The sequence below is a fragment of the Cervus elaphus genome, chromosome 23 (genome assembly GCF_910594005.1).
Source record: "Cervus elaphus chromosome 23, mCerEla1.1, whole genome shotgun sequence".
NCBI classification, from domain to species: Eukaryota; Metazoa; Chordata; class Mammalia; order Artiodactyla; family Cervidae; genus Cervus; species Cervus elaphus.
Genome location: NC_057837.1, coordinates 59,822,958 through 59,846,895, shown reverse-complemented (window position 1 = coordinate 59,846,895; position 23,938 = coordinate 59,822,958). Strand labels below are relative to the sequence as shown.

General features: G+C 50.0%; 1 protein-coding gene across 2 annotated transcripts in view; it reads right to left on the bottom strand.

The window, feature by feature from the left end:
- The window catches only part of ANGPT4 (angiopoietin 4), a 47,687-nt gene that overhangs the window by 5,474 nt on the left and 18,275 nt on the right, over positions 1–23,938 (bottom strand). The window contains exons 2-9 of one of the 2 annotated variants that reach the window (XM_043884238.1): positions 18,597–18,752; positions 16,945–17,066; positions 14,025–14,257; positions 12,287–12,337; positions 9,897–10,012; positions 7,836–7,937; positions 6,193–6,359; positions 761–891 (exon numbers count right to left, since the gene is read on the bottom strand). In XM_043884238.1, coding sequence (XP_043740173.1) covers positions 761–891; positions 6,193–6,359; positions 7,836–7,937; positions 9,897–10,012; positions 12,287–12,337; positions 14,025–14,257; positions 16,945–17,066; positions 18,597–18,752 — 1,078 coding nt within the window. The remainder of the gene's footprint in view (positions 1–760; positions 892–6,192; positions 6,360–7,835; positions 7,938–9,896; positions 10,013–12,286; positions 12,338–14,024; positions 14,258–16,944; positions 17,067–18,596; positions 18,753–23,938) is intronic. The other variant, XM_043884239.1, reaches the window with a different exon arrangement.

Genomic DNA, 23,938 nt, shown 5'->3' with positions numbered 1-23,938 from the left:
TGGGAGCCTGGGTCTGTCTCTCTGATGTCTCTGTCTGTCTTTGCTCCCTGTGACCCTGCCTTTCTGGGTCTCTCTGCCTCTCACCCAGTTTCCATCCGTCTTTCGTGGATGAAATGTGGTCTACGTTTCTCTCTCCACCTTTCACTCTGTACCTACCCCTGTCCCCTTGCAGCGCTGTGTCCACCTCTCTGTCTGTCTGTCCTGATGTCTCTCTCATCTCCATCTGTCCCTGTCTCTGTGTCTCCGGAGGTCCCCTCCAATCTCTGTCCCTCTCATTCCATCTCTCACATCCCATCTCCTGCTCTCTGACGTCACTCCCTGCAGAAAACACTGCCTGAGTCAGAGTTGATGGGCAGCTGCCCCTCTGCCCTCCACCCAGGTCTCCCTCCTCCCGATCCTGCTTGGCCTGGAGGAGGGTTGGGGGGGAGTCTCAGATCTGGGGTTGGAGCAGATTAGGCACTTCACCCCCCTAGGGTGCACCCTGGTCCCCACCATCAGTGCTGCTCCAAGGTCTCAGCGGAGAACTGGAGGTGCCCGCTTTAGGGGGCGGTGAGACCCTGGAGGGGACCTTAAGGACTCAGTGGAAGCAGGGGAGTTTGGATGAGGTACAGCCAGGCCAGCCCGCGAGTGAGTGAGACCCTGACCTGTACCCACTTCTTGATGGCACCTGGCTGCACAAAGACCCAAGTGGGGAGGGGATGAGGGTGTTTGGCCAGGTGAGCCTGTGTGGAGGCATGGGTTCACCCCATCTTGCACCCACCTCCAGACAGCAACTGGGCACACTTGCAGAGGCAGTTGTCGTTGTCCGCGTCGAGTGTGCTGAAGTTGGTGCTCCGGAGGATCAGGCTGCTCTGGTGCCCTGCTGAGCCAGTGTACCCCCTCAGAGAAAGCCTGGAGGCCACCCGGAGGTGGTGATGGGAAAGAGGCCCAGAGTCAGGTTGGGGCTGGTTGAGGAAGGGGCTCCCCTCTGGTTGTCCTGGGAAGGGAGCCCCATCCTGGGATGCGGGGCCATCTCCCCTCCTGGATTGCCCTCCCTGCCTGCTGCCGCCAGGGACAGAGTCCCCATGTGTGCCAGGACCCTCTCAGCTGGACCTGAGTCTTGGACAGTTGTGAGAGTGATCATGATAATGATAACAGTATTAATGAGGACCATGGCTAACACTTTTTGAACATCGACTATGTGCCAGGCATTGTTTAAAGCACTTTACATGAGTTAACTCATTCTTGCTTAATCCTCACCATACCCTAAAACTCCTGTTTTACAGAAGAGGAAACAGAACTCCCGAGAGCCAAAGGAGCCTGCCCCAAGTGGCCTGACTTGGGAGCTGTGTGCCTTCCCTCCCCAGCTGACCATCCTGCATCCCCAGCCCTGTCACACCTCCTCACACTCATCCTCCGGCCCCCACTTCCAGGAAGACTTCCTTGACCACACCAGCCCACATGGATCAGGCCCCAAGGCACCCAACACCTGTGACTTAGACCCTTGCAGCCAGCTGGGGAGGGTTTCTATTTATCAGGCTACAAGACCCTGGCAGGCACCTTGAGGCCTGTGTGGTGATTACAACCATGAGCTTTGGGGACAAAATGCCTGGATTCAAATCCCAGCTCTGCTGCTCACCAGCTGCATGCTCTTGGGAAGATTTCTTCACCTCTCAGCTTCAGCTTCTTCATTTTTTTAAAACGGTAATGATAGCATATTAACCGTCATTGTGAGGAGGTGACCTCAGCATGTGACGAGCGTGGAGCAGTGCTGGCACGCGCTAGATGCCCAGCACGTTCAGGGCTTGTTGTTATCCGTCCTGTCCTGTCCATGTGTTTCCAGCCTGGGGCGCACGGCTGGCACAGGCTTCCACTGAGCCTGACTGAAGACAGTGCTGGGGGCTTGTAGCGGGGGAGGGGCTCCACTGACAGTCGCGGCGGGAGCCACTTTGGGGGCAATCAAGAAGGTCTTCCGGGTGGAGGCAAATGGACACCAGGTCCAGCCAGGGCAGTTCAGGGGAGCTCAGGGGAGTTCCCCAGGGCAGGGCCTGCAAGATGCCCCTAGAGGGATCCAGAGGGAAGGTGGTGCCTGGGCATGTGGCCTAGCTCAGTCCTGGTACCTCCCACCCATGGACTCTGTCTGCAGAGAGGGCAGGGCCAACTCAGGGCAGGCAGTCATGAAGCCTCAACTATGCCCTTAAATATATCACCCTGGGCTTGCATGACTGGTGTTGCAAACCCCCTTCCAAGAGGCCCACCTAGCCAGGGCCTCCCTGGGGTGGGAATAGGCTGGCCGGCCCACCTGCTCATATGGTCCCAGCTTCTTGTGACTATTGACGGCTCCCCTTAAGGGCTCAGACATGTCACTTCAAGGCCAGGCTTGGGACTCAGGCTGAGGTTGGGGGTCATGTCTAGTCTGGGGCTGCGTGAAATCAGTGTTGGACAAAGCCAAATGATCTCATGAGGTCATTCAGCAGCATCAGCCCCTTACTGGGCCCAAGTCCTCAGCCTCCCTTCCCCTCTCCTCTGGGAGCCAGCAGGGGGATCTGCAATCTCTAGGGGACCCTCAAGTCATGGGCCAGGAAACCCCACTTGACCCATTTTTCAGATACATTTTGAACATATTCATGGCCGAGGCCTGGGGAACGCAAACAAACACATGAGTCCTTGGACGTCCCCAAGCGAGATACACAAGGGGTGTGAGCCTGTGTGTCTGAGGTCGTGAGCATTTGGATATGCATCTTTGGGCCTGCGTGTGTATGTGTGCTTGTGTTTTGAGTTTGTGCAGCATTATCTATGGTGGGTCTGAGTGCGTGCTCTGAAATCTGTCTGTGGCTGGGCTTGTGCATGTGTTTATCTGCAAGGGCTTCTCTGAGGCATGTTTGCACAGGTGCCTGGTTGCGTGCCTGTGCTGGTTTGGGTAGCTATGGCACCTGTATGAGTCTCTGTGCTCTGAAGGTCCATGTATGTACCCCAGGGGTGTGGTAAGCCCCTCCGTACGAACATGTGTGTCTGTGCGTGTCCCTACGCACCTCTGTGTGTATCTTGCGCTTGTGCCGGGTCTGGGTGTGTGGGCACCTCGGGGAGGCCTGTGCCTACTTCAGTGCGTGCTGCGCCTTGTCTGGGCCTCCCTCACCCTGCTCCATGGCTACTTCTCTGCAGGCTTCTGCATGCACCCCAGCTGGGTTCCGGAGGGTCCCCATCACTGTATCTGACATATAAGGGTGCCCCTCTTGCCCACGCCCCAGCTGCTGACCGCCAGGCTTCCCCGCCTCCGGGCTTCCCTCAGAGGATCCTCCTCATCTTACCAGGCAGCTGACTCTGGACAGTTGGGGCCCAGGGACCAGCATCTGTTTCTGTCACTTTCCCCTAGCCCTTCTCTGGCAGTTTCCAAGCCCCTCTGTGTTTTCCAGGACCTTCCAAACTGTTCCTGAATGAGCAGGGCCTATTCTTTAGGATCCCAGCAGCCTTTGAAAGAGCGTGGCTTAAGTTTAAGGTTTCTATGGCCAGCTAGATGGCAACTTTTCTGTCTTTTTTTCCTCCCAGAATATCCCTGCTGCCTGGGGTGTCCTCTCTATCCTCTCTTTGCCTGGAGAATGCCTACTCTTCATAGCCATCACCTCCTCCAGGGAGCCCTCCTTGATAGCACAAGTGTCTCTATGCTCCTGTGCTGTCCCCTTAGGCAACTCCTATACTCCTGGGGGTGTGGGAAGACACACTCATCCCAAGATACACACAACACACTGGCCTGTGAAGAACTTTGAGGGGTAGAGCGCAGGTCTGATTCTTCTCCAAATGACCAAGGCCAGCCCACACTTAGCGCAGGGCAAGTGTTCAATATATTGTTGTTATTATTTTGGGGTCTGCAAAGGGTGAAGTAGATGTGGGCCCTTTGAGACCTGAGAGTAATGGGCAGGGAGCTTCTCCGGGTCTCAGATAAAAAGTCAGAGGCAGCACATCAAATTCACATAGGAGAGCACAGCAAGTGGTTCCAAATTTAACATAAATGCGAGTGTTTGTATAAACGGACATAAATAACTGAGATATACATAGATGTAGAGGTACTGTATTTCTGTCTTTGGATATATTGCTTATATATCTCTAACATTTACTTAACACTTACCATATGCTAGGTGTTTTCCCACAGGTTATCTCAATTATGACATGGATAGTGTGTTTTACTGAGGCTCAGAGAGGTAAGTAACTTGTTTAGGGTCATGAATCTGACAAGTGAAAGAGTCAGGGTTCAGACCCCGGGCAATCTGGCTCTAGGGCCATGTTCTTTAGCACAATGGGATATAATATTTTCCTGATATTTCTTCCCTAAGAAAAATGACAGATCATGGACTTGAGGCCACAGAAGCTGCTGCCCCAGAATTGGGTCATGGAGATGAAATGAAGTTTAACTGTTACATGTGTAGGAAAGGGAGGGACCCCCCACTTCCTGTTATGCACTTACTATGTCCCAGGCACTGGGGATGGGAACAGCAGTGAACTCGCACAGAGCAGGCCAGCAAAGTGTGTGAAGGGATGGCTTGGGAACAATAATTGTAATATAATAGTATAATATTATTTGTTGAATGCTTACCAAGTGCTGGTGTTAATGCTCCATGTGTAGTGTCTCATTCAAGCTTCACAGCACTTTGAGGTGTGTACACTTTGGGCACCCATTTCACAGATGAGACAGTAGAGGGAGCGACTTGCTCAGGATCCCTCAGGGAGATAAGGATAAAGCCAGGATTTAAGCCTTGGCTTTGGTGATCAGTGGCTTAAAGAGAGGTCAGCCGGGTGTTGTGGCTACTCACTGGTCAGCTCGAGGAGTCAGGGGGCATTCCGCTCAGCCAGCCTAGCCCAGACCTGGGGATGTTTCATTTAGCTCCAGACCTTACACTTTAGGAAAGAGCATTGGCAGATTGGGTTGAGTCCCATAAAGAGGGATGTCAGAAGCAGCCAACTGGAGGAACCAGGAAAATTTCACAGAAAGAGGGTTTGGGGGCATATCACTGAGAGGTCGTCAGAGGGGGGACGAGGCATACAGTGCAAGGGGTCAGAGTCATCAGCGATTCTTTGGAAGGAAGTGGCTTCCCATTAATGGAAGCATTCCAACATGGTTGGATGATGACTGTGACTGTGGAAGAGGTTCTAGCATCATGTGAAAAACCAGATGACATGTGAGGTCCCTTGTAGCCCAGGAGCATGAGTCTATGAATTTAATTCTGTCCTGGTTCCAAGATAGCTTATCTTTAATATCCTCGAGTTTCTCAGAGACATAACAAGATGGAGGAGAAACACAATGAGTTTTGGCAGCAAAAATGAGTTCAAAACCAGGCCCTCCTTACCTTGTAACTCTGGGCAGTTCCTACATTACTAAAGCAAGTATAGCAACACTTACCTCCGAAGGTTATGTGTGCATGTATGCTTAGTCACTCAGTCGTGTCTGACTCTCTGTGACCCCATGGAATGTAGCTAGGCTCCTCTGCCCATGCGGAGTCTCTAGGCAAGAATACTGGAGTGGGTTGCCATGCCCTCCTCCAGGGGACCTTCCTGACCCAGGGACCGAACCCAGGTCTCCTGCATTTCAAGCAGATTCTTTACCATCTGAGCCACTGGAGAAGCCCTCAAAACGTTATCAGGAGGATTAAACGGAGTTATGTGCCTGGAACATAGTAGGTGCTCAAGAAATGCTCATTTCTTTTTCTGCATGGGACCAAGAACCCAGGCTGAGGGGGATGGTGGGAGAGCTTGATGATTTTATAAGTTGCTCATATTTAAGCCCACCCTGTGGTACAGAGGTACGGAGAAGCTGACTTGACTCGCCTGAGTTCACACAGCGAGCTGGAGAGAGTGAGAACAAGCCTAGGTCTCTCACTTCCCAGCCTGGAGACCTTTCCACTTCACCTCATAGCATAGGACAGGCTGGGAACATCACCTCCCCGATTCCAGGCCTGTGAAAAATGACTGACTCGGAGTGACTGACCTTGGAAGGCCCCTTCCCGCTCCTGGCACGGCAGCGTCAGCGGCATTCTTTCCACCCCACCCAGTGGCCGGGCTGTGCTGAGTGCTAACCAGCCGCCTCCCAAGCCCATGACGCGCGCCCAGATGGGGGACAGATGGCAGGAACAGGAGACGCCCAGGGACTGACCCCTGGTGCAGACTCCGTAGCCACTAGCCCAGGGTCCCCTGGCCGCCCACCAGCCTGGGCCCCAAGCCCACCTGTAGAGCTGCCCCTCGCTGCCCAGCTGGAAGTGCGCATACTGGGCATAGGCCTCGTTGCCTTCCCAATCTTGCAGGTCCACTCGCAGAGAGTAGTTTCCCCTGCTGGTGAGCTGGTACACCACTTCATTGCCTAACCAGTGCTCTCCAGCTGGGTTGCCAAAGCCCTAGGGAAGGGGAGAATGGGGGTGGGTTGCATGCAGAGGACAGAGGCTATGCCTCTGGTTAAGGATCTGGGCTGGGCCGGGCTCTGGGGACACTCACCCAAAGCCACTTTGCTAAATGACCAAGTTCATAAAGAATAGTGTGGGCAGGCCTAAGGGTGGAGCTCCCCAACTTCTAGAGTAAAAAGACTAAGACTTTTGTAAATGTAAAAATCTGTTAAAAGCAATTGAAAGCACATTTCTATGAAGTTCAAGAACAGGCCAAAAAAAGTCTGTTGTGGTAGAAGTCAGAATAACCACTACTTTGGGGGTGTCTTGACTTGGAGGGGACACAAGGAGGTTTTCTGGGGGTGCTGGGAATGTTGCATATCTATCTTTGAATGGTGGTCACATGGGTGAATACATATTCACTGAAAAGTCACTGAATCTTACTTACACTTAGGATTTGTGCACAGAAATGCATGTATATTAAATCTCAGTTAAAAACTAACTAAAAACTTAAATCAGCTTCATACATGGTAGAGCAAACTTTGTTCAGTGACATGGCAGCCACTGCAAAATTTCAGTAACAGAAATGTAAAATGAAGAGCATTGAGGTGGAAAGTATCCCAGGGTGACAAGTATCCAACACCCTTAGCCAGGACAGTAATTCAGCACTAAGGACAGGGCATACCTAAGCCCCACTCCCCCTTTGAGTACCACTGATCAGTCTAATGGTTTATAGTCAGCACCCTTTTGTGTATTTCTGCTTCTGAGCACCCTATTTCTTTTTTCCATTTGAATGATCCTTTAAAACCCAACTGGTTCAAGAACAGTCATTGCTTAATTTGGTATTCATTTTCAAGTATTTATCAAAAGGACAGCAAGCAGACACACACAAAATAGTGTTGTTATATTTCCGTATGAGTATCTTTTTCTATTTCTTTTGCTCTTAAAAACTTTAAGAGCTTTTAAGTCAGCTTGCCAAAAATCCTTTACTCAAAATTTAATTAAAAAGTTGGAAGACAATCAGCCATTATCCCTCATCTTGTAGAATGCATGGGGTCTTTGAGCCAGCAATTCTGCATTAAAAAATCTCTCCTGCAAATGTAGTCATGTATGTGTGTTAAGACAAAGACATTCATTTAAGCAGTGCATCCAGGGGTGGGCAGCAGACGTTACTTTTTTCTGTTCCATTTTTTGGTATTCTTTAAAATTTTTCCAGCAATGTGTATCTTCTGCAAAAACTAAAATAAAATGAAAGCTAAACTTTCATTTTTAGGATATATGTCAGGACTTGCAAAAAGAAGGTTCAATTTTGGGTGTTGGAGTCCCTGACAGTAAATGTGTGCTGGCCAAACCTGTTTAAAGGGAGTTGGTTTAGGCAGGCTGATTTTTTTTTCTGAGAAGGGTTGAGGGCAAACCAGATGCCTGCCCACACCCCAAGCCCTGCCCCAGGTTTCAGGACTGACAAGATCCTCCCCAGGGCAGTAATGTTACCTGTTTGTAATCTGTCCAGTTCCGTTGGAAACTCACGTTGCCATTCTCACGACGTTGAATGAGGGTCCACCCACCTCCGCTGGTCTCCATGTCACAGAACACCTGGAGAGAATTGAAAAGGTGGGGAATTCGAAGTCCCTGGAGGTAGCCAGAAGCCAGGTCTGGGCCAGCCTGAGGGTCATCTGACTGACAGAATATCACAAAGCAAGCAGTGAGCTAGGTGGTCAAGGGCATCGCACAGATCCAGGCCCAGACCCTTCCTCTCTTCATTTGTCCACCGAAGATGCCAATACCTTCATCTTTTTGTGCCTTAGGTTTTCGTCTGCATACTGGAATTGTGAGAATTAGATGAGTCATCCATCTAAAGAACAGAACTCAGTAAACGGAGGCTTTTTATTCACTATTATTGCAGGGTTCTTTTAAGAATGAAATGCCAAGAGGTATAAAGTGCTTGATATATGGTGTAGACTCAGGAAATGTTATTACAGGGGTTCTCTGGTGGCCTAGTGGTTAGAATTCAGTGCTTTTATTATGGAGGCCTGGGTTCAATCCCTGGTTGGGGAACCATTCTGCACGCCATGCGGTCGGGACAAGATACCAAAAAAAAAAAAAAATGTTATTACATTTGGTGGACAAATGTTTTTCTGAGTACTTACTAGGTAGCAGACTCCATTCAAGGCATGGAGAATGTAAATATGGATAAGACAAAGAGTTCATTCTTTTGAAGAGCTTACCATCCATTGCAATCACATCTTTCAGTTTAACTTTTGTTTACATATTATTTTTTCAGCTAGTTCAGTAGATTTCAATGTTTGATGAAGACATACTTGGTGTCTAGTCCCATACTATTAATAGACAAATCAGAGACAAATGAGAGATAAATCAACCCCCAGGGCTGGTTTGATCTGGAGGAAGCTAGCAGACTGATACAGCTAGCAGGTCTGATACAACTGGCAGACTACTGAATATGAACATCTGGGCAGCTACAAGATGAGTTCCCAAGAAAGAGTCAGGGGCAGCCCTGGAAGGCTGCCCAGGGGAAGTGGCATTGGAACAAGGCTTTGGATGTTGATATGCCTGCCAGATAGAGATGAGTGGAAATAGCATTTCCAGTGGAGGAGGGGAATAGCTGGAAGAGAGGTTCTGAGATGTTAAAGGTCTGTTCAGGAGAGAAGACAGTGGTATGTGTTGTGAGGCTAGCAGAGACTGCAGGAAGGGAAACTGAGGTCCAGAGAGGGGAACGTACTTGCTCAAGGTGAATGAGTCAAAAGTAAAGCTGAAGTTTGAGCCCAGATCTCTTACCTCCCAGGTCAGCTCTTCCCTCTCTATCAGTGTTCCCAAATTTCAGCTATTCACACTTCCCGAATTCCACCATAGCTGAATTCACTTAATTTCATATAAAATATTTACTTTAAAAGTGGTGTCTTTTTTCACTTAAGTAACTACTCAGACTGAATGCATCTTAGAAAGGATATCTTATTAGCACCATGAAAGGAAAACTAGTAACACTTGCCTTTATTCAGATAATTATAAAACTATATATAATAAAACAATATAGTGTTATAAAATTCTAGCTAGAAATTGAAGGCCTGATTTCTCTTTGTTAAAAGGGGATTCAGCAGGTGTGTGAGAACTGTTAAAGATAATCTGAGCCATTCTTCTCGATATGCTCAGCAAGGTTGAAAGAAAACTGAAAAGGGAATATGAAGTGGAAGATGGGCTAGTTGTTCCTTAAACTCTTCCACTTCTGGGTTTGGCCCCCAAACCCTCCCTCCTGACATCCACATTTTGCCTTGACTACCCTCCCTCCACACATTTGATAACTGGTCGTCAAAGTTCAGGGTCTTCGTCAGCCCCAGTCCCTAACATCCCACATGGAACAAGCTAGAAAATATCTGCTTTAACCGCATGATCTGACCCCTCATTGGGTCACCCCTACCTTCTCTGGGATCTCAGATATTGGACAAGGCCTGAAGTCAATGTGGGGAGCAGGTGGAGGTGAGCAGGGGCCCTTTGGCTCAGCACCCTGTGATAGCCTCAGTCCCCAGGGAGCCCCCTAACCTTTCTGGGCTCTGCCACACTGGCCACATGGATGGTGTAGATGCCACTGGCTTTGGCCCCAAAGCGCTGGATCTCTGCACAGTCCTGGAACACCTGTTCAACTGCCTTCATGGAGGCTGCAATGAGACAAGGTGAAAACAATTAGCAGAGAGCAAAACGCTTCCCAGGTGGCTCAGTAGCAAAGAATCCGCCTGCCAATGCAGAGACACAGGAGATTCAGGTTCGATCCCTGGGTTGGGAAGATTCCCTGGAGAATGGCAACCCACTCCAGTATTCTTGCTTGGAAAATCCCATGGGAAGAGGAGCCTATAGACTATAGTCCATAATGTCACAAAGAGTCGGACACAACTGAGCATGCATGTACATTGATGAAGGTGGGTGTGCTTTTGTGATAAATAATTCACCTGCCAATGCAGGAGATGCGGTTTGATCCTTGGGTCAGGAAGATCCCTTTAGAAAACTTATGAAATTTTGCCTAGCTAAAAATTTATGACAAATTTTGATTCTGCTTATTTGACTTAGTATGAATAGAATGGTATATCTCTAACTTAAAAGAAAACAGACACACAACAAGCAACAAAGGTTTACTATATAGCACAGGGAACTATAATCAATATCTTGTAATATTCTATAATGGAAAATAATCTGAAAAATTATATATGTGTATACATAAAACTGAATCATCTTGCTGTATACCTAAAACACTGTAAGTCAACTATACTTCAATAAAATATATTATTACAAAATTTTTTTAAAAGAAGGAAATGGTAACCCACTCCAGTATTCTTGCCTGGAAAATCCCATGGACAGAAGAGCCTGGCGGGCTACAGTCCATGGGGTTGCAAAGAGTCAGACATGACTGATCAACTAAATAACAAAGTGAGACGGAAGGGGCCAAGTGGGCACTCCTGCCTGCTCTGTGCCAGGTTCTGGGCTGCGAGATGTTGGGGACACAGAATGTATCAGACCCGGGGAGGTTTCCTAGAGGAGCTGACAGTTAGCTGGGACCTGGACGAGGAGCAGGGACTGCCCAGGTGTAGACGGAGGATCGTCTCAGTCTGCGGGAACAGCACAGGCGCAGGCTCTGATGTGGGAACAGGACTGGTGTGTGCTGGGGTTGGGGTGTGGTGAGGGGAATTTGGGGCTTCCCAGGTGGTGCTAGTGGTAAATAACCCGCCTACCAATGCAGGAGATGTAAGAGACGTGGGTTCAATCTCTGAGTGGGAAGATCTCCAGCATTCTTGCCTGGAGAATCCCATGGACAGAGAAGCCTGGCAGGCTACAGTCCATGGGGTTACAAACAGTTGGACAGGACTGAACTGACTTAGCACGCGCACACACACACACACACACACATACACACACGGGGAATTTGCCTGAGGCCACAGAAAGGAGATGACTCACCCTGATCTCAGACCTGAGGCCAGAGGGAGCTCTGGCTGTTTGATGAACTAGAAAGTGTCGTCAAGGAAGGAGAGACGAGTCTTGAGATTTCAGTCTTGAACATGGGGCTGAGGAGCGTAGACTGTGGCTAGGAAGAGTGCTCTGGCCAGAGTGTAGGACAGAAACTGGGAGGGATGAGACTCAAAGCAGGAAGGCCAGAGATGAGGCTGTTACAGTCTTTCAGGACAGGTAACTGGGGCTCCAACTCCACTAAGGTACTTCTCCATTTCATAAACCAGAAAACTGAGGCCCAAGAGTGAGGTAACTGGCACAAGGACTCACGACTGGGTCGGGTGGCAAGGGATGAGTAGGGCTTACCTTCTCTCTGGGTCTCACTGGGCAGCTGTCCTTAGAGCTCCCTCGGGGTAGGTGGCCCAGGGTCCCCTCCACAGTCCACTCTACCAGCATCTCCTAGGTGGGCCCCTCCCCTACATTTTGCTTTCCCTGGGAACTGATCATTGGCCTTAAGAGAGGATATTAATTTAATGGCCAAATTCCACCAGGGCTCTGGGTGCCTCCAGGCTTAGCACGAAAAAAGTGACTATTGGTAAATAAACTATTCAAATCCCCTCTCTGGCTCCTTTTGTGGAATCCAATTAGAGCTTTGGGCTATGAATCCACCAGAATCCAATTTTTGGGTAGGTGGGTATCCAATAATGTTAATCAGTCAGTCTTGTCTGACTCTTTGCGACCCCAAGGATGTAGCCCGCCAGGCTCCTCTGTCCATGGAATTCTCCAGGCAAGAATACTGGAGTGGGTAGCCATTTCCTTCTCCGAGGAATCTTCCTGACCCAGGGATCTAACCCATGTCTCCCACATTGCGGGGAGATCCTTTAATGTCTGAGTCACTAAGTTTAAGGTGGGTATCCATGGACAGGGCTAAAGTTCCAGATGGATAGGTATCCTGACCAGGGATGAACCAGGAAGCTACCAAGTGTGTGACTTACTGTTTTTGGCTTCATACGTGAACCTCAATCCTGGATCTTGGAGCTGAGGCCCTGTTGAAAGGAGGCTATTATTCCCAGATCGCAAATGAAGAGACAAAAGCCCTCAATCCATCCCAGTCTGTGCAAAAACATTCCCTGGACAGGATCTCCATGGTCTCACTGGCCAGGCCCCTGGTCCCTGGGGAAGGGAAGCAGACATTGGGCCACAACTGGAGACTGGGTTGGCAGTGAGCCTGTGGGGTGAGGTGTTGGCTCCAGTCCCCATTCCTTTGGCTGAGCTACAGGATGAATTTAGGCAGCCTCATTGCCACGGCTCTATGCACAAGCCAGTGATGGGTTCAGGTCACTGTTAATCTCATGGTATGGACGGTATCCACCTCTCTTGCCTGTGGCTACCTCAAACCTTTTCAAACCTCCACCTTGTGGGGGTGCCCAGCTTAGATGGCACTATGGTACTGTCCTCTGTCTCCACATTGCTGCCAGCCACAGTGTCTGGAATCCATCATTATTGTTCAACTCCTGTGCCTTAAAGGCTTTCCAACTTCCCCCTATGGTGACCCAGCAGCGGTAGGAACCCTTTCCCTTTCTCTCACCACCCATTCTCCCCTCCCTGGTTCCAATCACACTTCCTAAAAGTTAGTCCCTAGAAAATGAGTTAGTCCCACCCTGTTCAAAACTTTCCTGTGACTCCCTGCAGCCCTCAGATTGAAGTCCCCTCTCCTGCACATAGCGTTTTAGGCTTTCCATTGTCTGGAAAAGACCCTGAAGCTGGGAAAGATTGAAGGCAGGAGGAGAAGGGATGACAGAGGATGAGATGGTTGGATGGCATCAGCGACTCAATGGATATGCGCCTGAGCAAACTCCGAGGGATGGTGAAGGACAGGGAAGCCTGGTGTGTTGCAATCCATGGGGTGGCAGAGTCAGACACAGCTGAGCAATTAAACAAGTCTGGAAACTTCAAGAACACTGCTAGGAGGGCACCTAGCACATACCAGGCACTTAACAAATATGCATTTCTTCCTCCTTCCCTCAGAGACCCACAGAGGGGGCTAGCCATTTTTTTTTTGGCAAGAGACATTTGTGGAAGTATGTTGTTCACTGCTGTACCCCCAGCACTCAGCGCTGGGCTGGCTCAGTAAGTGCTTGTTGACTGAGTGACTGACCCTGGAACTGAGTGATTGAAGTCAGCCCCATTAGAAGTGGGGGCTGGGGAGCAGGCCCAGCCTTTGTCCTTAGGAAACTGATCCAGAGGTGCGTCTCAGCTTCTGTTTGGCCCTCTTGGTTTAGGGGGCAAGAGAAGTCCTTGGGGGGTGGGGTGGGGCAGAATCCAACCTCTCCATTCTGTAGACAGGGAAACTGAGGCCTGGGGATGAGGGGGCAAGCCCAAGCAAGCGGGGATGGAGGGCGGATCCTGGAATCCCCAAGTTGTCAGTCTGGGCTGGTGGTGTCCTTCTTATCATCACCGCCATTGAACAGATGGGGAAAGGGAGACCAAGAGAGGGATGGGGCATGCTCAAGGTCACTCATGGAGTCAGGAGAGTCTGGATTGGTTCCTCTTAGGACTCTGGTTGTTGTCACCATGATGACTACTCTTTGTCATTTCCGTTTCATGGGTAGGGGCGGGGATGGTCCTTCCTGCAGTGGCTGCCAGAACAAGCGTGAAAGGGCAGGAGGGTAAGCAGGGTCTCCCTCCCTTCTGCTGCCCTCCGCCCGCACCCCGGGTGCCCCGGTCGCTCACCCGGGCCCTGGGCTATGACGCGCATCAGGCGCTGCACCGACTGGAGCAGCTGGTGCTGCTGGCGCTGCAGGAGGCTGGAGTTAATGCTGGCGGCGCGCAGGGTGCTCTGGAGGCCGGCGAGGGCGCCGCTCTGGCGGCCCAGCAGGCGCCGCAGCTGCTCCTTCTCGTCGCGGAGGCTGTCCAGCTCCGCCTGCTGCTGCGTCTCCAGGGCTTGCACCCGCGTCTCCAGCGCGCTGCGGGGAGGGGAGGGGGCGCACAGGGGTGAACCCGCCGCCCCCAGTGTGCAGTCACACTCAAGGGCTTTCCCCTGGGTCCTCACCGAGGCTCGGAGAGGGAGCGTCCTGCCTTAGGGTTCCACATCTGGAAGGTCCGTGCCCACGGATAGCAGAGTGAGGAAGGGAGGAAAGAGAAACCTGGCCCTGGAGTAAAATGCCTCAGGGTCCAGTAGAGGAAACAGGTGGGGTGGGGGGACACACCCGCAACCCGGTAGCCCCGATCAAATCCCAAATATGTGTGTCCTTTGACCTAGCAGTCCACTCACCGCAGACAGCCTGCGGGGGGCATGGGCAAGAATGTCCTTTGGGGGAGTCGGCTGTAATAGGGAAAAACAAAACAGCCAAAATGCACAACAGCCAGGAGTGGCTGAGGCTGTTCTGTTCTGGTTTCCCTGGAAATGATCTGGAGCGGTTCTGAAGAGCAAGGAGGCTAAGCACAGCTGTGCAGAAGGGGAAAGAGGCCAGGGACTCGGAGTGGCACGTCACTGCCTGTGGTCTAACCCTGCATGGAAGAAATTAAAAGAGGAAGAAAAAGGTATGAAGGTAAATGTAGACGGATACTTGGGAGCTTATAGGAAGAGGCGTGGATAGACATATGGAAGGACTTGGTGGGACCTGTGTTTATAGAGAATGTGAAAGAAAATCTACTAAGTGCTGGTACTTCTGTGGTGCCGGTTTGAGCGGATGGAAATGAAAAGGAAGGGGTGGGTGGAGGGGGCCAACTTTCCCTTTCATTTTGTACAAGTGTCTATTGTCTGAGGATATAATAAGCATGAGGCATTTTTGTAATGAGTTTTATTAAAAAGAAAGAAATTTTTGACTCAGCTTTTGCACTTCTGGCATTTTATCCTACAGATTTGTTCACATGTGTGTTCAATAAGGGATGGGAGTGATATTCGTAGCACCATGTGTTGGAATCATAAAAGACTGGAACAATCTCAGTATCCACTAATTGGGCCCTGGGAAATATATCTGGGGACAGGTGTCCAGTGGAACATTATGCAGCTGGAGAAAAGAATGCCCAAGTGTGTCATGTAGTTATGGAACCATCTCCAGGATAATTGGGAAAAAAAAAAAAAAAAGAAAATACCATCATGCCAAAGAATAGTATGTTCCACTTGGGTTTAAAAGGGTTAGAAAGGGGACTATGCATACATATTTGCCTCTGCTGCCGGTGGGTGGGTAGCTGATTGATGAGGCAGGAGGGAGATATTTTCTTATGCACAAGGCTATGCCAACCATTCTCCAGAGTAAGAAAATGAGTCCAGCCAGGGCCGGAGGAAATTTCCCTGGACCCCAGATTATGCCTCAGAAAGAGACAGGATTTGGGCACACCTGGAGTCTAGAATTTTAGCTGTCTCCATGGGCCAAGCGTGTATTGATGACACCCTCCATCTTCACTGGTTTCTGTGTGTGGTGGTTGCTCAGTCATGTCCAACTCTTTGCGACCCCATGGACTGTAGCCTGTCAGGCTTCTCCATCCATGGGATTTTCCAGGCAAGAATACTAAAGTGGGTTGCCATTTCCTTCTCCAGGGGATCTTCCCGACCCAGGGATTGAACTCTGGTCTCCTGCACTGTGGGCAAACTCTACCATTTGAGCCACCAGGGAAACCCACTGCTGGCTTGCTGGTTTCTAGGCGCTTTAATTCAGTTCAGAGCGCTGGGTAGTGTCCCAGCGCTCCCCCCTTCCCTTGGGGTGGGGAGTAAGTATAAGGAGGTACACAAACTATCATTAATGGTCCCCAGATCACAGGGAGCTTGAGGATCCTTGTGTCCGTATCTTGACTCAGCATATGAGCAACAATAACGTCTCATTCTGTACATGGGCCTGTGACTGCTTACCTGTGTGGGTTCTGCTTTCTCCACCAGCCTCAGCTTGGCAGTTTTTTCTCCACTCAGCTCGAAACTGAGATGAAATCAGCCTCAGAGGTCCATGTCTCTGACTTATCTGTACCCCAGGACTCTTTGTAATTTAAAGGGTGTTCCCTTTGTGTTTATTTGCTTATAAATGCTGAGATTCTCTGCTAATACAGATAAGAAACATATCATTGTGGTTGTTTCTGGGAAGGAGAGGAGTTGGTAGGTGAGATTATATTTATTTATTTCCAGATATGTAGATCAAATTAAGGTGTACAGGGTGAATTGTATGGCATGTAAATGGTAGTTCAGGAAAGCTGTTAAAATCTATAAAATAAATAAAGGAAGATAGAAAAGAAGGATAGAAAGAGAGAGAGAGAAAGAAGAGAGGAAGAATCAGGGTGCCCCGAGCCCTAGGAAAATGCCTGTCTCCTATCCCCACTCAGGACAGAGTGGCCAGGCCTCAGCCAAGCCCCAGTGTCGACCTTCACTCTTAACTTTAGCCTGATCTCCTACCCTGGTTTCAGGCCTTGCCCTGGCCACATCCCAGCTCTAGCTCCAGCCCTAGTGCCCCTCGCTCCGGTCTTCAGGCCTCTCCCTCTGGCCCTAGCCCCCATCCTGGGCACTAGCTCAAGTCCACCTTTTAATCTTGCCCCCTCGCCGCCCAGTGGAGCCCAGCTCAGGCTGGTTCTGGTGCTCACCCCGGATCCCCAGCCCACCTGGGTCCCAGCCCAGCCCTGGAGCTCAGCCCTGGTCCCTGCCCCGTGTCAGGGGGCCAGTGCCCACCTGTTGTGGCCCTGCAGCCGGTGGAGCTCATGGTCCTGCAGCAGCAGCTGCTTCTCCAGCTTGTTGGTGGACAGTGAGGTCTCCAGCAGCTGGATCTCCATTCGTGATGTCTGGTTCAGGAACTGCCCCGACAAGGGAGGTGGGGATAGGGAGCTTTGTAAGCCCTGCAGGAGCCCTGCCCAGCAGCCACACACATGACCTCAGGCCCTGCCATCCCAGAAACGTGCTGACCTATTTAAACCCTCTCAGTGTTTCATTCACTCACTCACTCATAGACCCTAATATTGTGGTCCTTTCTTTCATTCTGCCTTGTGTCTGGAAATTCTTTCCCAACCTGTGCATGGACCATGACACCTAACTAGGCTTGTAATTATCTTAAATTTTCTCTTCCCTATCCCTGTTCATGGCAGTTCCATTCCTCCTGCCATGCATGTGGGAGGAGTCACCCTTGACCCGCCCCCCCCACCCCAATAGCTAATCCATCAGCAATTAGATATTTGCTCCACCTTCCAAATGGTTACATGACCACTCTCCTGCTCCTCCATGCCCCGCTTGGCCCTGACCTCCATCTCTCACCCTGTGTCCTGTGCTGGCCTCTTCACAGGGCTCCATGTCCCTGACCGTGTCCTCTATAGGCCACTGTCTGCTTGGTAGTCTGGGGTAGACTTTTAAAATGCGGCCCCTTAGCTCAAAATCCTCCTGTCGCTCCCACCTCACATGGGCCGGCAAAACCCTGTAATGCCATCTGCCCCCATCACCTCTGACATTGGCTGAACAGTCTCCCTGGGTCACTCCAGCCATACTGGCCTCCTTGATGTTCCTGGAGCTTGCCAGATCTGTTCCACCTCCAGGCCTTTGCACATACTGCTCTGCCTGTTGAAAAGGCTGTTCTAGTAAGCCTGGCCCCAACCCTACCTGCCCAGTAGTGCCTTCCTGGTTGTATTGTCTAAGCTTGCAACTTGTCCCTCTCGCCAGTCCTGGCACACACTCTCCACCGGTCATCTCGTCCTTGCTACTTTCTCCCTAGCACTATCACTGTCTCATACACATGTTATTTATCCTGTTTGTTTTCTTGGTGCTCATTAGAAGGAAGCTCCAGGGGGGGTACAGATGCATACCTATTTTATTTACTGCTGTAAACTAGAACCAGGCATCTCCAACAGTGCTTGGCACATAGTAAGGTTTAGGAAACACATGGTCCTTTCTTAGCTGTCTTTTCAGCCATTCATTTACTCACCTTTTCACTTATATTCCTGTCCCTTTCCTTCCTCCCTCTCTGCTGCTCCCTGTGGCCTCCTCTTTCAGAGATGTTGTCCCCCTAAGGTCTAATAAACAAGTATAATTTGTTATCCACATTTTCCTGAAGTGCTGTGAGCCCCCGAGGGCAGATGTGTGCTGCTGAATCCCAGCTCAGGCCGGACACTGGAATCACAGAGGCGGAAGAGCCAAACCCAGTGTCTACCGTGCCCCCTCATCCTGCTCTGGGCTCACGGCCTGGTGGGAGACAGTTCTGTGATGGGGTCATCAGGGGCTGCAAGGTCAGAGGAGGCTCTGGCCTTCCCAGGGACAAGGGTCAACGCAAGATGACTAGGGCTATGAGCCAGCCTGGCCTGCCACGGTGCCCCCAGTGCCACCCCCTCACCCTGTAGTACCTGAGCCTCCACACTGGTCAGCTTGCGGGTCTGGGCGGTGGTGTGGGTCAGGAGACTGGTGCCCAGCTCCAGCATGGTGGCTGTCTGGTTCTGGACCAAGTGCTGCTGAACCTGTGCCAGCTCCAACCTCAGGTTCTTCTGGATGTACCCTTCCAGCTGTGAGGAGACAGACAGTGTGCTGGGGTCATGGGTAAGGGCTAGGGGAAGCTTCCTGTCCCTTCCATATATCCCCTGGAAGGACATAGAGCAACTGGGGGAGGCCTTGATGCCAGGTCAGGCTGCCATCACCTCTTGCTTACTCTATTTGTTGCTTTCTCCTCAACCTCTCTGCCTCCATCCTTGTCCCATACACAGCCCATTCTCCACTCAGCAGCCAGAGGGATCCTGTTAAACTGAAGTCAGATCACACTTCTCCTCCATTTAGGACTCTCCCAGGGTTCCTATCTCACCAAAGTCTTCCACAGAAAAGTCAGGGAGGAAAAGCCAAAGTCTTCCCTGACTGCAGGTGCTTTTATGACCTGCCTCCTGCTACCACTGTGGTTTCCTCTCCTAGTCTCCCTCACTCCACTCCAGACACCTTGCCTCTGTGACACCCTTCCAACACAGCAAGCATGCACCTGCCTCAGGGCCTTTGCACATGCTATTCCCACTCGCTGGATCCTACCACCCCACACCATCTACAAGGCTCACTCCCTCATGTCATTTCAGTTCTCTTCCAACCCCTTATCACGGCCCAACTTTGTATTACATATTTATTTGTTTATTGCCTTTTAAAACTTGCCCTTGACACGTCAATGCCATGAAGCCAGGAGCTTGGTCTTGCTCTCAACTTTATCTCCATATCTAGCACAGTGCTTAGCATACAGTGGGTGTTAAAAAAAAAATGTGTCCAATGAGTTGCTAAGAGGGGAAGCAGCAATTGTCATTATAGTCCCCAACATCATGCACATGACCCAGCTTCTTAGGACTGAGCCAACAGCGGGAAGAGGGGATGAATCTTTCCCTATACTGGAGTTTGCAAGTCCATCCATCAAACCAGACTTTTATTTTCTGGCCCCCTCCGTCTGTGAAATAGAGATGAACTGGCCAGTCTCCAAGGGTCCTCCCTGCTTAGATATCTTGGGATCTGACACGCTAATGTTCATTTCTTTGACAGGACTGCTCTTTTTCCCAAGAGCAGGAGAAGCTGGTCTGGCATGAGACCAGGTCAAATTGCAAAGGTGAACAGCGTGTTCTCAGGGCTCAGTGCCTGAGGACAGAAAGCTGGTGCCCCTCCTCCACTCCCTCTCCATTGGGCATATTTGCTGGCCTTTCGCCACCATCTCCATCCCCCAGCTCTGGCTCCTTCCCACCCCCTGTCACTCAGCCCTCTAGGAGGTCCAACAGGGCAGCTCCCAGGGTCCCTGGGAAGGCTGGTGCTTCCCAGGGAGAGGGGGTGACCTTGGCTGGGGGTCAGGCTTCAGCTGTTTCTTCCTTAGTCTCTTCACCTCTCTTCCATTTCAATTGTCTGCTCCCATACCTCCCTCACCTCCGCGCTTTCTAAGGGGCGTGGCTCGTTGTAGTGCAATGTCAAATCCTGAAGGGGGCGCAAGTGGTGTCGATCAGAGCCTCGCTTCTTAAAGCGCGTCCTTGGGGCAAGCATCACCAAGGAGCTTGTGAGAAATGCAAGTTTCTAGGTCCCAGATCCAGACCTACAGAATCAGAAATTCTGGGGAGAGACTCATCCAACTGATGTTCGCTCAAGTGGAGAGGTCACAAAGGGGACTTGAGGACCAGGGAGATAAGTGTGTCTGAACTTCTCAAGCCTTTGTCCGTTTGACCCCTTCCTTCCTCTCCGGCCCCAACCTCTGCAACTGGCAAATGGGTCCAAGGGTCCCTAGCTAAAAATTAAAGAAAAAAAAATATCCTTGACTCCACAGATCCCCTCTATCTGTGCCTCCAATTTCTTTGCTCACTCCCAAACAACATAACTTCTTGAATAAATTATCTCCATTTTTTCCTTCCTCTCTATGCTTACCTTTAAAAAAATAATATTATTATGGTGTTCTTCACACACACACACATTCACACAGCATAAATAATAATATAATAAAATCTGTGTATTTACTACACTCAGGAAAAAAATACAACCCATATGGTTGAATCCTGTGCACCCCTGACCTGTCCCCAGCCCTGGAGAGACACTTTAACACACCTTGTTGTAACTGTCTTTGACAAGGGTGGTCAGCAGACACTTCTCTGTCCTCAGCTTACTCTCCGTCTCAGCAGCAGTGACCCATATGGCCACTCTCTTCTTCTGGAAGTACTTCCCAGGTATACCCTCTCCTAGTTTTCATTCTCCCCTTCCTATTCCTTCCCCCTCCCCTCCCATCATCCCCTATCTGATTCCTTTTTCAGGTTTCTTGGGGGCTCTCATGCCCTAGTCCTGGGCATTCTCTCTGTAGGTCACAGGTGCCTAATGGGGGACCACAGGGCCTATGAAGAGAATGCAGGGGGTCCATGAACTTGGGTGAAAGAATAATTACATTTTTCTTTTTTGTTCACTAACCTGTAATAAAAATTTGGCATTTCCTTCAATTATGAGCCAAGGTCCCAAATCATAACACTGTTAGCTGATCCTGCAACTGGGCTTCCCCATAGCTCAGTTGGTAAAGAATCTGCCTACAATGCAGGAGACCCCAGGAACTGAGAAGATCTGCTGGGGAAGGAATAGACTACTCACTTCAGTATTCTTGGGTTTCCCTGGTAGCTCATATGGTAAGAGTCCACTTGCAATGTGGAGACCTGGGTTCGATCCCTGGGTTGGGAAGATTCCCTGGAGAAGGGAAAGGCTACCCACTCTAGTATTCTGGCCTGGAGAATTCCAAGGACTGTATAGTCCATGGGGTCACAAAGAGTTGGACACAACTGAGCGGCTCTCACTTTCAATTATGAGCAGAGATTCCAAATTGTAACACTGTTGGCTGATCCTGCAAATTCGTTACCAACAGAAATCACAAATATTTCCTATCACAGCATAGATATTAGAGTGTCAAAAAATACTGATCAGGACTTCAGAATAATGGACATTCTCAAACCCACCACTGGGTAATGTTACAACCACAGCACATTATAATCACAATGTCACTAGGTGTTCTTATTTTATGCATTTGAAAGCAATATTCTGGACTTCTCTGGTGGTAGAGTGGATAAGAATCCACTTGCCAATAAAGGGGACATGGGTTCGATCCCTGGCCCAGGAAGATTCCACATGCTGTAGAGCAACTAAGCCCATGTTCCCCAACTACTGAGCCTGCAAGCTCTAGGGTCCACAAGCCACAAGTACCGAGCCCTCGTGCTGCAAGTACTGAAGCCTGTGCGCCTAGAGCCCGTGCTCTGCAACAAGAAAAACTACCACAATGAGAAGCCCACATACTGCAACTAGAAAGTAGCTCCTGCTCTCCACAACTAGAGAAAAAAGCCTGTAGGCATCCACGAAGACACAGTGCAACCAAAAAATTACGTAAATAAAATAAAATTTTTTTAAGTAATATTCTGAGAAAGTATCCATAAGCTCCACCCAGGACCAGAGGCCCAAGTCCCCAAACTGGGACCCAGAAAACTTGTCCAAGGTCACCAACTGATGGCCTGGGTTCCAAGACTCCCTGCCCAGGGGGCTCCTCAGGTCTGCACAGCAGAGCTGGGGCCTCAGGGTAGCTTGGGGTCCTCTCTAGTAATGGGAACCCCCTAAGCACTCTTATTAGTCCCCTATTTGTTCTGTGGCTGCAAATGGCCGGGTGGGGCGAAGGCCACCCACAGCTGGGGCTCATCACCCAACTTGCCATGCCCACTCATGGGCTCTAGAATGGTAATCTGGGCAAAAGGGCCCCAGTTCAGCCAGCCTGCAGCTCTGATGAGTAATGTCAGCCTGTGTGTGGGGGTTGGATCCAGCCCAGGGCTCAGGCACCAGCTGGAAGGGTGGGAAGGGAAAAGTCCTCATGGAGGGGCAGACCCCAGATGGGATCTGCCCTGGCCCCCCAGCCCCACTCAGGATTGGACCTACCCATTCTCTGTCACCCTCCTGCTGGTAAAAGGGCTGACATAGGAAAGAGGGGGCCTGCATCTCTGCCCCCGCTGACCCACTGCCCCTGGCCTGCAAAGAGGCTGATCTTTGTCCCTTGAGCTGCCCCCTTCTCCCCTTGGCCCTGAGTCTGGTTCTGGCTCTGCTACGCCCTAGCGTGGGCCTCTAGCAGCTGAGGGCTGCCTTTCCCTGAGCTTCACTTTACCAACCTGTGACACAGGGACAGTAAACCCTGCTTCTTTTGTGCGAGGGAGAATTTGAAAAGGGCCTTGAAGGAAAGGAAGGAGTTTTGATAGGCAGAGCCTGGGGGAGGAAGGAGGGGATGCTGGATAGAATACAGCTGAGCAAAGAGGCATGAGAGTCTCAGTGGCCAAGGAGATCTGCTGAAGTCTGCTTTTTTTCCTGCATTATCTAAATGAAAAAGACTTCATCTGGTAAATGGATAAGCAATTGTGGCCCACTCATCCAATAAACTCTACTCAGCAATAAAAAGGAATGAATTACTGATGCATTCAACAGCATGGAGGCACCTCCAATTAGACTGCATTGAAAAAAGCCAGACTTAAAAGGCCACAGATTGTAGGATTCCATTCATATGACTTTCTGGAAAAGTCAGAATCATTTGTTGCTAGAGGCTGAGGCCCAGGGGTGGGGATTCACAGCAAAGGGACACAGGGGAACTTTTTGGGGGTGTTGGCAATATTTTGTATTGTGTGACGGTGGTTACATGATGATATACATTTGTCAAAACTCAGAGCTGTACATTAAGAGGGTGAATTTCACTGTATGTGGACTATATCTCAATATAAAACAAATCCACCAACACAAGGTTCTATAAAATGTCCCATATAAAATATATGTTATAATATGCATTATATATACGTATGGGCTTCCCTGGTGGCTCAGATGGTAAAGAATCTGCCTGCAATGCAGGAAACATGGGTTCGATCCCTGGGTTGGAAAGATTCCCTGAAGAAGGGCAGGGCAACCCACTCCAGTATTCTTGCCTGGAGAATCTCATGGACAGAGGAGCCTGGAAGGATGCAGTCCATGGGAAATGTATGTTATAAATGTGTTTCCTCAAATTAATCCCTCACCTTCTGAGTTTCATTTATGTAGTCAAGAAATTATTTCTTGAGCACCTATTATATGCTAGATCCTGTATTAGGTACTCAAGAATAAGGAATGAACAAAACTGGCAAGTTTTCTGATTCCAGAACACTTCCATTGACTATATCAGTTAAATTCCAGTGGTGATGAGCGCTACAAAGAAAACAAGACA